Source organism: Pygocentrus nattereri, chromosome 17 (assembly GCF_015220715.1).
Source record: "Pygocentrus nattereri isolate fPygNat1 chromosome 17, fPygNat1.pri, whole genome shotgun sequence".
Taxonomy (NCBI): Eukaryota; Metazoa; Chordata; class Actinopteri; order Characiformes; family Serrasalmidae; genus Pygocentrus; species Pygocentrus nattereri.
Window position 1 is genome coordinate 33,610,312 of NC_051227.1, and position 13,884 is coordinate 33,624,195.

General features: G+C 41.5%; 1 protein-coding gene across 2 annotated transcripts in view; it reads left to right on the forward strand.

The window, feature by feature from the left end:
* plekhg2 (pleckstrin homology domain containing, family G (with RhoGef domain) member 2) overlaps positions 1 to 10,083 on the forward strand; it is a 55,549-nt gene extending 45,466 nt beyond the window's left edge. For both annotated transcript variants that reach the window (XM_017694804.2, XM_017694805.2), the window contains 7 exons: positions 824 to 922; positions 1,041 to 1,079; positions 2,073 to 2,083; positions 2,212 to 2,457; positions 4,167 to 5,670; positions 5,773 to 6,910; positions 7,115 to 10,083. In XM_017694804.2, coding sequence (XP_017550293.1) covers positions 824 to 922; positions 1,041 to 1,079; positions 2,073 to 2,083; positions 2,212 to 2,457; positions 4,167 to 5,670; positions 5,773 to 6,910; positions 7,115 to 8,993 — 4,916 coding nt within the window. In that variant the 3' untranslated portion in view covers positions 8,994 to 10,083. The remainder of the gene's footprint in view (positions 1 to 823; positions 923 to 1,040; positions 1,080 to 2,072; positions 2,084 to 2,211; positions 2,458 to 4,166; positions 5,671 to 5,772; positions 6,911 to 7,114) is intronic.
* The last annotated feature ends 3,801 nt before the right edge of the window (positions 10,084 to 13,884 follow it).

Sequence of the window (13,884 nt, forward strand, 5' to 3'; positions counted from 1 at the left end):
ACAGTTAAGCATGGTGGTGGTAGCATCATGGTCTGAAGCTGCACGAGTGCTGCCAGCACTAGAGAGCTGCGGTTCATTGTAAGAAACATGAATTCCACCATGTACTGTGACATTCTGAAGCACAGCATAATCCCCTCCCTTTGGAAACTGCGCTGCATGACAGTTTTACAATAATGACCCCAAACACACCTCCATACCACCCAAGGGAACATCTGTGGGGCATCCTCAAGCGGAAGGAGGAGGAGCGCAAGGTGTCTAACATCCACTAGCATGATGTCATCATGGAGGAGTGGAAGAGGATTCCAGTAGCAACCTGTGCAGCGTCTGGTGAATTTCATGCCCAAGAGGGTTAAGGCAGTGCTAGATAATAATGGTGGTCACACAAAATATTGACACTTTGAGCACAATTTGGGCATGTTCACTGTGAGGTGGACTCACTTGTGTTGCCAGCTGTTTAGACATTAATGGGTTGAGTTATTTTCAGAGGACAGTAAATCTATACTGCTACACAAGCTGTACACTGACTACGTTAAGTTATATCCAAGTTTCATTTCTATAGTGTTGTCCCATGAAAAGATATAATAAAATATTTGCAGAAATGTGAGGGGTGTACTCACTTTTGTGAGATACTGTATGGCCAGTAGTTCAAACAGGAAAACATGTAATGCAGGAGCTTGGCATGAATGTCAAGATTTGAATAAGCACTAATTTCAGCAAGACAAAATTCCTGCAGAGTGATTCTGGTTGGTATTGGTATTCTTCTTTATTACCAAAACTGTAGCCAGTAACTACAAGCTACCTTGTTTACAATGCTATTTCCCAGAACCTCCAGAGTTCATCTATACTCCTGAGAAGGCCAAGAAAAGCCTTCCACTGCTTCTGGAAGGGAACATGACGTACCGCCGTGGCCGCAGACTGTCAGGTGAGTCTTAAATGCACCTATAAAGCCTTACATCAAAGAATATTTAAACAGTTATTTGCAATCACTCTCGTGAGAAGAGACATTGTTTAAAATCTAACTTATGTGTATATGCCCCTAGCCCCTGCCAAAGACATAGAAGCAGCATTTCAACAAAGTGGTGAGTGAGCTTGATTTGTGAACCTTGTTATACACCGACGATCAGGCATGATATCACCACCTGCTTGTTTCTACACTCATTGTCCATTTTATCAGCTCCACTTACTATATAGGTGCACTCTGTATTTCTACAATTACAGACTGTAGTCTACCTGTTTCTCTGCATACTGGTAGCGGCCAAGACATCAGCATATTGCTCGCGATTTTTATGCGTGTTATGAAGGAAATGACCATAAAACGCTATTACAATGATTCTTACAATACAGCAGCTTTTTAACAGAGAAATATGTACATTTATGTGTCTCTTTGGTCGCTTGTGCAGCCATCTTGCCGATGATTCGCAGGGCATTCTGGGAATTTTCTCAACACATTCAACTTTCAACACTCTGTTTGTAGTGCGCCTCTGAAAAATCTCTGTTTGAAGGGCCGTGTAGCCATGACACTTCACCCTACCTCTCCATCTCAACAATAATCGGGACAACTCTACCCTTACACGTGAACGTGCAAAACGGAAGGGTAGGGCTAAGTGTTAGGGGTAAGGGGTGAAATGGGATTGGGCCTTTGTTAGCCCCCTTTTACCCCGTTCTTCAGTGGTCAGGACCCCCATGGACCCTCATAGAGCAGGTACTATTTGAGTGGTGGATCAATCTCAGCACTGCAGTAACACTGATGTACTGGTGGTGCATTAGTGTGTGTTGCGCTGGCACGAGTGGATCAGCCACAGCAGTGCTGTGAACTACAAAGTACTCCTATATAGTAAGTGGGGCTGATAAAATGGACAATGAGTGTAGAAACAAGGAGGTGGTCATAAGTTTATGCCCAATCTGTGTATGTGTGCTGTTAATACATGCATTGAAATGCAAAGTTTTAAAATTAATTTTAAAGAAACAAATAACTTCTTTAACGTATAATTAAATCTAAAAAAATTTGGACTGAAGATATTTTTTTCCTTTTCCTTTTTATTGCTATGTCATACACAATTTCTGGACACCAGTCTCGTTAAAGGTAAGAGTGATGTTTCATTTTAACTGAGAAAAAGATCAATTTTTTATGTACAACCCAGTTCTTTTTAAATGTACAGATTACATTTCTTGATATCAGTTCTAAAGGTATTTGTTTTTTTGGGCTCTTAGGCTGGCAGTGAGGGTGAGCTGTGCCCACAGCTCGACAGCTTGGGCTCGTCTGGTAGTACTAGTACACTCGCATCATCAGTTATTGAGGTTGATTCAGGCCGAGATAACCTGAGTCTTGTTCAGGATGATTATGAGGATTTGGCCCCTCTCCCTTCACCACCAACAATGTCTATCACTGAGGAAATCATGCAGTTCATCAACCAGAATTGTGTACGAGAGGGCATGGCAGAGCTATCAGCTGATGTGGTAAGGAGTGTACAAATACAGCAAATGACCACCTATTTATCTTTTGTTTGTTCTAGAAACTAATTTAAAAAATACTTCTTGCCAAGATTCAGGACACCCTAGGCTGAAAACCAAAACTGAAAGCCATAAAAAAGCTGACAATAAATTGTTGTTTACATAAAATAAACAACATAAAATATTACGGTATGTAGGCTATTGTATGTGCCATGAAACCACAGCAGAGAATAATTTGGTCTTCCAACTAATTCCACTTTTTCATACTTTGGACATTTGAGATTTTCATTTCAAGAACAGTGACTATAGATCTGTTGTCGCATTAACTGAATGCACATGCGCTGAAAAGTACAGGAACAAATAATATTTTCAGTTCCTGTTTCTTGTTATCATTGTCATTACAGTTTTGCTCTTTTTCTAAAACGCATTTAATGAATTTTGGGTTGACTTAGTCTTCAGTCGTCACTTCCTTACCAAAGCAGAAGTGTCCTTTTGCTAATTTTCATTGATTTCTGTAAGGGGGAGCAAGGAGGCGGACACATACGCTGAGATAAGCGAATCCAGGGTCATGGTCAAAACAGTCCAGTTTCATGTAGCCGATACGGACAGATCGAGGGACAGACATGACAAAAACCAGAATGAACACATCAAACAAAGACCAATACATTCATACAAAGACTGGCAAACACAAGGGGCAAACACAGGGCTTAAATACACGGAACAATGAGGGACAGGTGAACACAATCAGGGGCGGAGTAACCAAACAGGGGGCAGGACTTAAACCACAATAAAGGAGCACATGGACAGGATTGGGAGGGGCCAATCGTGACAATTTCCATCTTTTTTTTATATAATTTTACAGAACAGTCAACACAGATCTCACAGGAAAAAGCAAAACTTCATTGGGTAACTGTAAAAACAATGAAAACATGTGGTGACAGATTATAGAAAATAGTATCATTGTTATATCTGCCTTCAGCAGCCATGTGAACTCTGATTCATGTAACAACAGACTGACCTATTGAGATTGTAAAAAAAAATAAAAAATAAAATTAGCCAAGTGGATTCTTTCATAGGTACCACAGTGATACATTTCAAGACAGTTTACTGCACAGCACTGTAAGATATGGGTCAAATTTGTGCAGAAATTGAGTGGTGGTACAGTCAGCAATGTCTTTGCCAGATTTTTTGGAAGAATTTTTCAAACAAAAAGAGTTTTTTGATGAAGAAAAGTGATCATTAAATAATGCTTGATTGATTAAGTGTTTAAATTGGTTAAAATAAAAAACAATGACAAATGTAAAATTAGAAACAAGCAGGGAAATTGTGTTTCTGAATATTCTGTGAAATCGTATTTTTGATTGGTTGTGTGGTGTGCAGTACATTGCACACAGAGATGTATCTCTGGTAAAATATTTCATTCCATGATATTCTTATACTTTGGCATGTTTTTGCAAAGAAAGTGTGTTATTTTGGACAGCAAGCCTCTGTTTAGTCTTGTGTGTTAACTGTTTTGAAAATATGACTTGTTATGACAATGTTGTCCAAGCAAGTAAAAAATATTGTAAATTTATTTGTGTTTATTTGATATAGGCCTATTTTTCTCTTACTAACTTTTCAGTGTCTGAAATTTTGGTGCATCCCAAATTCTGTTAGTTATGCAAATTCTACTTAATTGTATGCTAACTGTTAACTGTACTATTCATAATTCACAGTTTGAGCCCAAGTCAGAGACCTTAGATGTCCAATCTGCTGAACCACAGGACCTAGATGAACATCAACAACCACAGTTTGTAAAAGAGGAAGATGCTCAACGAAAGAGTCCAGAGACCAAGCAAGCACCATTAGATGTTATATTAGACAAAGAAGATGACAATGGACACTCTCTACTTAATTTAGCAGCTGATTTACCCTCAGAGTTATCATCCTCAGCCTCTCACCTGTCTGAACATAAGAATCAAATGGAAGAGTCAACACCCTCAGAGCACAACCAGAATGACTCATCTGAGCCAGAGGAAGTCATAGAGACAGCCGCACCAGAGGAAGCAGAGGGTCAAGTAGCTGAGGACATTACTGCCAAAGATGAAATATCTAATGCAACATATAGCAAGGAAGAAGCCATCCAAGACACTCTAGCTGAGCCACAGACTGTCTGCGATCACCCCTCCACAACTAATTCTGCAGAGAATCTTCAGACGTCTAAAGCAGAGGCTGAACAAAAGTTGACCAAAAGTGACAGGCAGATCATTGAAAAGATTCGCAGCTACTACGAGGCAGCAGAGTCAGAAGCTGTGGTGGAGGACGGGCAGATGACACGAAGAAACAGCTTCTCTCATATCCCTGAAGGCTTGGTAAAAGATTCTGTGTCGCGCTTCAATGTCTTTGTTCACCAGGACAGCCTGTGTGATTCTGAGAGTGGACGCTCAGATTGCAATGAGAGTGACATCATGTCCCCACCGTCCAGCTTGCCTGATCAAAATGAAAAGACTTCCAGTCAACCTGACTCTACCAGTGCTGTCCATGCTGTTTCTCAAATTAGTCAAGGACAAAGTCACAGTGAGTCAAAATTTGATGATGATGAGCAAATTTGTGACTTCAAACCATGCATGGAACTCTGGAAGGAGAAGGAGAGGATGGCTGAGCGTCTGAAAGCCTCTACTTGTAAGGAGGGTAGATTTGCTGAGCGCAAAGAAGCAAGTGAAATAGAACTGTCGTCCATAAATGATAAGAGGACTCCCATACTCAATAAGCAGCCTTTACCTGAACAAGACCTTAAAACAGGCAGAGAGCCAAAAAGTCCTCAGGAAACAAAGAAGGTTGGCAAATTACTTCAGTCTCCTACTGGGGCGAGAGATAAGGTTTCCTCTAATGGTAATCTGGATGGCCTACCCAGTCAGATCAAATTGGGCCGGTTCTCTCGCCATGGTAAGGTGGTCACCTGCAGTAGGACACTTTACGAAGGGATGGCAGATGTACCTGGCCTAGAATTCTTTGAAGGTGGGCCAGTGGGCCAGTGCGTAGTAGAGAACTCTGAAAAAATCCTAAACAAGGTGCAGATGCTAGCACGAATGTATACAGCCAAGGCAAGCAGTATGAAGGTACCATTACATCAGAAAAGGACAAGGGGGCCATGGGTAGGGCCCAATAAAGCAAATACCCCTCCTAAGTCTCAGCTACTGCTGCACCAAGCAGAGGTGAAGACAGAAAATCAACTCTCAGGTGAGACCCTACTTCTGTGCTTTCTGATAAGTAAACTCGTATTAAGAGATGAATAAAAAAGTCTTTGATGATTTAATATAATATTTTTTATTTTTCCCACAGATGTTCACATGGAGTCTGCTGTTGCCTCCTCACTCGAGCCGTTTGGACATGTCATTGTTAGAGAGCAGCTGTCCACAACTTATCACCAAGAAAATGATTGTAACCTTTCTGGGCTAAAAGAGCAAGTCATACATCTTGAATCTGTTGCAATAGAAGCAATGTCTTCATCAGAAGCAACAGAAGAAAAGCTGGCCAGAGATTTGGGAGCTGTGATATCACAAAGTTTCTCAGAGAATCCCTTACAAAAACATGAATTGAGCTGCACAGAACAAGCAACAGTTTCTAAAGCAGACAAAGCCCAATCACCTACATCGAGCTCTGATTCACAAGCACAAATTGTTCCAGAACCGTCATTTGATCAGTGTGACTTTCTGCCCGAACAGAAGGCTAACCATACTTTATATTCAATCACTGAAGACCATTCGGTAGCAACAGAAAAACCCATGTGTGTGAAAGAAGACAGACTTCAAAGACAATTACCACCTTACAAACCAGCGATGCCTTGCTATTCTGACTCTATGGATGAATGTTTTACTGATCCAATAGCAGCTCAGTGCCTCACAGAAGAAACCGATAGTGCCAAAGATAAAAACAACTCAAGTTTAAAGCCATGTAAAACTATACTCTCCAGTGATGAGAAAGTGAGTGAAATGCAGCTGCAGGCATCGGTAGATCCCATCGATTACCCAGCTTCTTGCACAGAGGACTGCACGCCTAATGTGTCTCAGTCATCTGTTGATGTTAATGAGGCATCTCTCGCCATAGTGCCATCACCATACTTGAACAACTGGGCCTCAGAACCAACAAGCAACAGTGAACCCCAAATATCACTGGATGTATTTGAGAAGTCATTTTCCTCACAACTCCAGTCTCAGCCCTCACCTACACCAAGCTTTACAAATGTGCCATCTCCACTTGAACCAGGAGACATGCAAAATCCACAGCCTTTGAAAGGCATGGAGGCATTAAACAATGGTTTATCTGTTTTGAGCCCTCCTCCTACACCTCCTCTTTGTGGATCTACCACAGAGAATCTTCCAAAGTTCACCAGCCAAAGACCTGACAATCTGCCAACTGCCATGGGAAGAAGAAACGTTCCTGCTAATTGGAACACATTAAATGTTGCGTCCTCCCAAAGGTACTTCATTGTGCATGAATTTATTCTTGCATTTGGCAGTAGATCATTATAAATACCAGGCTTTGCCATGCTTAGTTGTTCTTTCAGATGGAGATACATGTAACAGTAGTGCTTACTAGCTGCCCCCTGTTTTTTTCTGTTTAATATTCAGATGTACTGTTGCCAAAACAGTTTAATTTAATCTTGGTTTTGTTATGATTTCAGACCACAGAGTCAGCCGTGGTCCAAGGAGCAGGATCAGGACACATCATCCGCTTCTCTGCTCTCTTCTAATATACCATCTTTCAGCAATACATCTTCAGGCATACCTTCAGGTTGTTCTTCAGAAGCTGAACGACCCTCTGCCTTTAGTACAAGCCTTCGGATACGCTCGCCATCCCCTATTAGAAGCTCTCAACATCTCAGCCCCTCTTCAGCTGCTTCTGCCCTTGCGAAGTCACTTGCTGCCTCTTGTATTAGTCAGACAATCTCTCAAAGCATGGCCAAAAGGAATGCTCGCATTCAAGCTACCTCTCCTTCTTGCAGTTCCAGTTCCCCTCCTTCTCTTGCGTCTGCTTTGAGACTGAGGTCGCCCTCCCCCAAAGCAGTTACTGTGGACTCATGTGTACCATCTGATACTGGCAGCATAGGGATAGGCCTGGCTGGGATGGGAAGCGAAATTCCAAAGTGTCCCCCTTCCCCATTCTGCTCAAACAGTCTGCAATCTAGCCCAGCAACTGTACAGTCCCCACCTCCTTTTCGGAGCCATCAATCCATGTCACCAGCTCTCCCTGCCAACTTCCACTCAGGACCCTCTGCTGCACAGACAAGGTCAGATAGCTTTGAACAGTCTCATAATTCTAGTTTGAATGGCAATAACAATAACAATAACAGTCTATGCAGTAATGGCAATCACAAAAAGCCATCATTATCAAATATAGGAGGCACTCCTCATCTCCCTGATAACCAGAGAGGAGCCTCTCACAACAGAATTGCTCGACCATTCTTGTCCTCCGAGCCTAACTCTCGTGTGCAGTCACCCTCACCTTCCCCTTCACCATCTCCTTTTACCCGAATTTGCTCCCCACCTCTTGTCCAAAGCAGTACAGGTCCATTGACAACCAAACCTCCGAATCCACGGACCCCCAGGCAAGGTGTGGCCAGCCACTTTACACCTCTTTGTTTAGAGTTTTCAAGAACAAATTCAGCTTGCTCTTTGTCTCCATGCCCAAGTCCAAGGGTCACGTCCCCACCTCCAATAGGAATTCCTACAAATATTTACTGCATTGCAAGCCCTCAGCCAAGGAACCCATCAACAGTGACACCTTCCTCCCCAACAAGAACAGAAGCAAGTTCTTCTTCAAGAGGCTCCAGAGTCATTTCTCCATGTTCAGCGTCCTCTTTGTCCTCCTCTCAGAACCAGCGGAGATCAAGAGGCAGCAGTTTACCATTTGTGAGCCTGGCAAGCAGATCACCCAGTCCCTCCAGGAATGAATACAGGTCTTGGGCAGAGAATGGACGATGGTCAGTGGACATAGAGTCAAACATAACTAGCCCTCGTGGACGCTCCTACAATGGCACTCCTACATGTGTGAGTCCAGGGCCTCAGTCTCCTATCAGGCTGACAGTTGGGAAGAATAACCATGGAGGAAAGCACTTGACGAGCATTGCTTGGCCAGATGTGCATGAACTGCTGACCAAGTATAATCCAGAGGACAGTTCTGAATGTGACATGTTAACCTCTTCACTGTGCCCCGAATCTGGACAGGAGGACTCCGAATTAGGAAAAGCTACTTGCCGAAGTAGCCTTATTTGTGCCTATGTAGCTCGGACCCCTCCTGTACCTGAAAGAGACACTCTTAGTCAGTGCTTAGAAGAAGGAAAAAGAGAGGACAGCGCACCATTACAGAGGAATAAGACTTTAAAAACCAGCTATGCAACCACTGTCAACCTGCAGATTGCTGGGAGTGGGAGAATTACATCTTTTAGTAATGCACAGGTTAGCCTTACTCAGACCCTGGCACCAGTGACAGACAGCCAGGGCATAAGAAGGGTTAGCGTAAATGGCTGCAGCCTCTCACTGCCGAACTGCAAGAGGCTCTAAGAGGAACTCCTCTAAAGGTCTATTTACAGAGCCTCTTGCTTTAATGACACTTTACCAGGCACTTTAGCATGTAGCAAAGGAGTCAGATAAAGATCCAGGTCCAACTCACTGAGCTGTAATGAAAATGTACGGGTTTCGGAACAATTATGCTAATGATCAGTGATCATTTCAACTCCTTACTTGCAAACGGTGCTTTAAATACAACTTGTGTGTGGATTACTTCTTAACCAGGATTTCTGAAAATTCCCACCAGTGAAAGGACTGTGTTTTTGTATTTAGCAGTGTTATTTTATTGCTTGTTTTTCATATAAGTGTACAATATTCTAATCCCTTATTTGTAATTGAACCAAAGTCCCTGTCACTAAAAGCTTTTTCATCGGTTGTGATAGACAATACTCTTATTTATAAAGTTGTCTTTTTATGGCACTTAACGTTTTTCTCTCTGTTTTGCACATTTTCTCATATGTGGACCAGACGTGTCTGTAAAATGATTGGATTTCAGACAAAATACTTTCATGTATGTGAAGAAAGGTTCATTTACATGCATTTTTTAAGGTGTATATGTGTCAAAATACCATTGTTTTTGGAAACAAGGGAAGGTAGAGAGAAGCTGCTTTTATCAATATTAATAAAAAAAGATACATTCCATTCATTCATACTGCAAAGTCATTATGAATGTATTCATGCTGGCTACGGAATGAGTCCATACAGCACAAATCAATCCATCATACCCTTACAGAGCACTTTAGTTGGCTAATACATGTTATGTTAATGGTAAAGTGGACTCATCATAATCAACTCCAGTGAGTTTTGTGGGCACAGCATCCCAAATGGCTGCATGATAATCTAAACTTTAGCCACACTAGGCATCTGCTCACATACACAAGAAAGCAAGAAACATGGTGCAGTCAACGTTACTGCAACCAACACAGACCAATCCACCACAGCCTTAAAGCAGTAAGGATAACCAAATCAATGTACAGCATTAAATAATGTATTGTTCTTTACAGTGTGCCATGATTGTCAAACCATGTGAATACACCTTATTTCCACCATGGCTATTTTTATCTTAATAAAAAAAAAATTTTAATCTGTGTAATGTGAAATTATTTTAGAATTGTAATTGTAATTTTATAAACCTCAAAAAATTGGGGAAGTGTGTGATTTACGAAAAAAGCAATGACTGGTAAATCCACTTTGATCTGTATTTAAACATAAGTCTCACGCCTGCTACCAGTTTGCATAATGACTAATGCCTTACATCATGAAACTCTGTCCTTTCTAATGCTCAAGCAATCTGAATTTGAACTCATATTAGGACTTCCTAATATGAAAAAACACAACCCCCATATTTCCTGGTCAGAACACACCATCACAAGATAGTCAGATTCCTGTTTAACGTCCTGTATTACACCTCCAGAAGTGGTGGTTAGATCCACCACAATCGAAAGCCCTCAAGAATAAGCTATTAGTAACATTCCTAAGGAATATTCTGTCCTTAGTGAAGTTTGTAAGAAAGAAAACGCCACCAAGTTACCCCCACATCAATCTTGAGACTGTGCCATAGATCTAATAGAGAATCCCACCTTTCTGAAGGCCTGAGTATATCCATTGACTCAAGAAGAACAAAAGGCACTACATATATATATACATACATATATATATATATATGTGTGTGTGTGTGTGTGTGTGTGTGTGTATATGTATATATATGTATATGTGTGTGTATATATATATATATATATATATATATATATATATATATATATATATTACACAAGCAGCTTTAGATCAAGGTTTTATTCGTCTGTCTACATCTCCTATTTCCTCTAGTTTTTTTTTTTAAATCAAGAAAAAAGATGGTGGACTTCGCCCTTGTATAGATTAAAGAGCTTTGAATCAGGTTCCAAAACCTTATCCCTATCCTCTTCCTCTAGTACTGGTGGCTTTATAGCAATTGAAAGGGGCTAAAATGTTCACCAAACTTTCACGAAAATATGGATATGACAACATGATAACAAAGGCCCAATACAGAAGACTATAAAATCTATTTTCAAATCTTGATGAGTTGGTGTCTTCAGTCCTCAAACAGTAATCTAAATTAAAAGGACAGATGATGTAACAGTGGTAAACGAGTTTTGTTGGACGATGTCTGTGTGTTCACATTCATGGCCAGGGAATGTGAAATGAACTGATGCTGCTGACCAACTTCTTGGCATTTAAGCTGCCCTTCTGATGGCACTTGGCACACTTGTTTTGATCTGGAGAAGTTATAGCTTCCATCCTTTGTCTTTTGGTCTGGGAATAGTGTGTTCGTACTCAAAGTAACACTGATCTCATATGCTGGCAAAGTGTTTTGGCTTGCTGTTTTTAGTCTCAACAAGTGGGCTAAAGGACCAGGTACTCTTGCAAAAATCTAAGCTTGAGAGTTCATTGCTGAAGTTCTACCAGCGCAGACTTACTTTGAAATTTATTCTGTTTTATTCATTTTATTTTTATGCTTCTTTTTGTTTGCTCATGTTCCTGAAGTTGTTGGAAATCGGACTGGCATCATACACACACCAGTGCCGTAGGATAATGTAATCATCTGCTATTTATGACATGTATAAACACATTTAATGATATTTATTATCACATCGGTGGTTAAGCATAGATGGCTATGAAAGCAAAACAAGGACACATTGCCACACATTTGAAGCCCTGACAGACATCTAGCATATCTAGCATAGGTAATGCCTGTACTTACAATGAATTATCTCATTTTACAGGTTATTTACATTTGTGAATTATTGACAGAAAAACAGTGCATTCTACTTATAAGGTGCAATACGTTACAATTTAAATGGAATTTATTATGAAATATAAATGTTTAAGTAATGTCATCAGCAAACCAAAAGGTTTGGAAAAACTGAATTCAGCGATAGATGTAGCTCTGGTATGTTATGTTAGGGTCACTGCTCAGTATTTCTTCAATACACCTGATCTTAATCGTCAGGAACGCAAACAAATGAGGTAGAATGTGGTGATAACATCCAGCACCACAAGATCCTTCTGGTCTGGGCAAAGAAACATGCCTAAAACATGCCTAAAATATAATGATGCAAGAAAACAAGATATAATCTTCAATGCGCCTGAACACGATAGAAAACCCTGATGTTGGTTTGTCCTTAAATGTTTTGTAGATTTCCAGGATAGTATTAAAATGTGAATGAGAGCTGGAGTTAAATTGCTGGTAGAACTGATCTATGCTCTAAATGTAGCTGGTTTGTGAATACAGCATTGTATTTAATGTCTAACATTTCATTGTAGATTACATTATTAGCAAATCTGCACTTTCTGTGATCTATAAAATTAAATAAAACAATCACAAATGATAGGAAAAAAGTGCCCCCACACACTAAGCATATACCAACCTAAATAAATGGTTTTAAACTGAATTTAAAAAATACCATTTCCTAATATTCTCTAGAATGCTGTTCCAGAAGTGTGCAGTAAATCTCCTTCAGCTGGGGAAGTGGTCTGGACAACTTAAATATGTCAACAGATCAGCAACATATGCTGAAGCTAGGCCATTAAAGGTTTTAAAGGTCATGTAGTCAACTTGAAACCTACCAGGAACCCAGTGTAAACTGAATAATACCCAACCAATATGCTCAGGCTTTCTTTTCCCAGTGAACACACAGGCTGCTGCACTCTGACTTAGTTGGATGCTACACTGCTCAAAAAAATAAAGGGAACACTTAAACAACACAATATAACTCCAAGTAAATCAAACTTCTGTGAAATCAAACTGTCCACTTAGGAAGCAACACTGATTGACAATCAATTTCACAGCTGTTGTGCAAATGGAACAGACAATAGGTGGAAATTATTGGCAATTAGCAAGACACACTCAATAAAGAAGTGGTTCTGCAGGTGGGGACCACAGACCACTTCTCAGTACCTTTCTGCTTTCTGGCTGATGTTTTGGTCACTTTTGAATGTTGGTGGTGCTTTCACACTCGTGGTAGCATGAGACGGACTCTACAACCCACACAAGTGGCTCAGGTAGTGCAGCTCATCCAGGATGGCATTTCAATGCGAGCTGTGGCAAGAAGGTTTGCTGTGTCTGTCAGCGTAGTGTCCAGAGGCTGGAGGCGCTACCAGGAGACAGGCCAGTACACCAGGAGACGTGGAAGAGGCCGTAGGAGGGCAACAACCCAACAGCAGGACCGCTACCTCCGCCTTTGTGCAAGGAGGAACAGGAGGAGCACTGCCAGAGCCCTGCAAAATGACCTCCAGCAGGCCACAAATGTGCATGTGTCTGCACAAACGGTTAGAAACCGACTCCATGAGGATGGTATGAGGGCCTGATGTCCACAGATGTGCTCACAGCCCAACACCGTGCAGGACCCTTGGCATTTGCCAGAGAACACCAGGATTGGCAAATTCGCCACTGGAGCCCTGTGCTCTTCACAGATGAAAGCAGGTTCACATGTGACAGATGTGACAGAGTCTGGAGATGCTGTGGAGAGCGATCTGCTGCCTGCAACATCCTTCAGCATGACTGGTTTGGCAGTGGGTCAGTAATGGTGTGGGGTGGCATTTCTTTGGAGGGCCGCACAGCCCTCCATGAGCTCGCCAGAGGTAGCCTGACTGCCATTAGGTACCGAGATGAGATCCTCAGACCCCTTGTGAGACCATATGCTGGTGCAGTTGTCCCTGGGTTCCTCCTAATGCAGGACAATGCTAGTCCTCATGTGGCTGGAGTGTGTCAGCAGTTCCTGCAAGATGAAGGCATTGAAGCTATGGACTGGCCCACCTGTTCCCCAGACCTGAATCCGATTGAGCACATCTGGGACATCATGTCTTGCTCCATCCACCAACGCCACATTGCACCACAGACTGTCCA